The 2500-nt window shown below is 42.9% G+C and overlaps 1 protein-coding gene across 2 annotated transcripts in view; it reads left to right on the forward strand.

The window, feature by feature from the left end:
- Positions 1–2500, forward strand: part of lrp1ba (low density lipoprotein receptor-related protein 1Ba) — a 421137-nt gene that overhangs the window by 164683 nt on the left and 253954 nt on the right. For both annotated transcript variants that reach the window (XM_037534585.1, XM_037534586.1), the window contains one exon: positions 1940–2140. In XM_037534585.1, coding sequence (XP_037390482.1) covers positions 1940–2140 — 201 coding nt within the window. The remainder of the gene's footprint in view (positions 1–1939; positions 2141–2500) is intronic.

Consider the following 2500-nt stretch of genomic DNA (forward strand, 5'->3'; position numbering starts at 1 on the left):
GTGATGTATGCTGTGGTCAGTGAAGTGACCGTGACTGAGGTGATGTGTTTATGCTGGCTGCTTCAGAGCCGCATTGTGCTTACCTTGAGTCAGACAGTGTAATGGGTTTGTGCTGTGTGTATTTATGGCTTTGTTGGGACCTCATAAACTGCAGCTTGTATTTATAGATAATACGGTTATGAAAACTTTGACTGATACTAAAACTTCAGATTCATAAATAAGCCTTTAACTGATGATATTAATCCCCGTCATTTTCTGGTCAAAAGCCGTTTACAGAGTGAAACTGTAAGACGGGGATGACTTTGTGTTGGTTAGCACCTGAGATTGGTTCTCAGACGTGGCGTCGCGTTTATGACTGTGATTTTATTTCCTGTCCAACGGGTGTTTTCAGAGTTTATTCACAGGTGCTGAAGATCCTGTTAAACCTGTGGAACCTTGATGCCACTTATTATTCCAAACCCGGCGCTAACGTTCTAACGTTCTAATGTTCGAATGTTCTAATGCCGTGCATCGTCTTTCCTTTCTGAGCAGAGTTTATTATTATTATTATTATTATTATTATTATTATTATTATTATTATTATTATTATTATTATTAACATACAAACCTTTCCAAAAAAGTTGGGATTCTAAGCAAAATGTAAATAAAATGCAATGATGTGCAAATCAATTAAACCCTATATTTATTTGAAAACAGTACAAAGACAACAAATCAAATCTTGAAACTGAGAAATTTTATTGTTTTTTGAAAAATATTTGCCCTTTTTGAAATTAATGTCAATAACACATTCCAAAAAAGTTGGGACGGGGGAACAAAAGGCTGGTGAAGGTGTGTAATTCTAATAAAACACCTGGTTGTTGATTGGCAGCAGGTCAGTAACATGACTGGGTATAAAGAGCGTCTCAGAGAGGCGGAGTCTTTCAGAAGTAAAGAGGAGGAGGGGTCACCACTCTGTGAAAGACTGGACCATCAAATAGACCAACAACTCAAGAAGAACGTTCCTCAACATAAAACAGCAAAGAGCTTCTGCTTTTCATCGTCTGCGGTGCAGAATATCATTAAAGACTCAGAGAATCTGGAGAAATCTCTGTCTGTGCGGGACGAGGCTGAACACCAGTATCTGCTGGCCGTGATCTTTGGGCCCTCAGGCAGCGCTGCATTAAAAACAGACATGATTCTGTAGTGAAAATCACTGCATGGGCTCAGAAACACTTCTGAAAACCACTGACTGTGAACACAGTTCATCACTGCATCCACAAACGCTGTTAAACTCTAAAACACAAAGAAGAACCCAAATATAAACAGGATCCAGAAACGCTGCCACCTTCTCTGGGCCTGAGCTCATTTAAAATGGACTGAGGGGAAGAGGAAAAGCGTCCGGCGGTCCGACGAACCAACATTTGACATTCTTTAGGAAATCATGGACACTGTGTCCTCCGGGCTGAAGACCCCTCAGCTGGTTATCAGTGCTCAGTTCTAAAGTCAGTTTTCATGATGGTTTAGGGGGCATTAGTGCTCATGGCGTGGGTGATGTGCTCATCTGTGAAGGCTCCATTAAAGCTGAATGATATGAACATGTTTTATCAACATCTGCTGCCGTCCAGACGACGTCTTTTTCAGGGAAGGCCTTGATTATTTCAGCAAGACGATGTCAAACCACATTCTGACTGTATTACAGCAGCACTGCTCTGTATTAAAAGAGTCCGGGCGCTAAACTGACCTGCCTGCAGTCCAGACCGGTCACCACTGAGAAAATATGAAAATCTGAGTGGGGCAGAAAATCTGAAATCCTGAATCAAACAAGAACGGAAAACATTTCAGTTTCAGAGCTACAGCAGCGTCTCCTCAGTTCCCGAACGCTTACAGAGCCGTTAAAGACGAGGTGATGGACTCCGCGGGGAACAGAACGTTATGGTCATTGTGTATGTGATGTGTTTAGGGAGGTGTGTGTCTCTGAGCTGGGTCTGTGATGGAGATGTGGACTGTGAGGACCACTCTGACGAGGCAGGATGTGCCTCTTCACTCTGTAAGCCCCCTCGCTTCTCCTGTGCTAACGACACGTCCACCTGCCTGCCCCCCGAGCGCATCTGTAACGGCCGCAGGGACTGCGCTGACCACTCGGACGAGGGGCCATTCTGTGGTGAGGATCACAAACACAAACACGGCTAAACACTCTGACATACAATACTGGATACACACACTAATATACACTACAGTACACACACACACACACTAATATACACTACAGTACACACACACACACACACACACACACACTAATATACACTACAGTACACACACACACACACACACTAATATACACTACAGTATACACACACACACACACACACACTAATATTCACTACAGTACACACACACACACACACACTAATATACACTACAGTACACACACACACACACACACACACTAATATACACTACAGTACACACACACACACACACACACTAATATACACTACAGTACACACACACACACACA

This window comes from Pygocentrus nattereri, chromosome 25 (genome assembly GCF_015220715.1).
Source record: "Pygocentrus nattereri isolate fPygNat1 chromosome 25, fPygNat1.pri, whole genome shotgun sequence".
Lineage (NCBI taxonomy): Eukaryota > Metazoa > Chordata > Actinopteri > Characiformes > Serrasalmidae > Pygocentrus > Pygocentrus nattereri.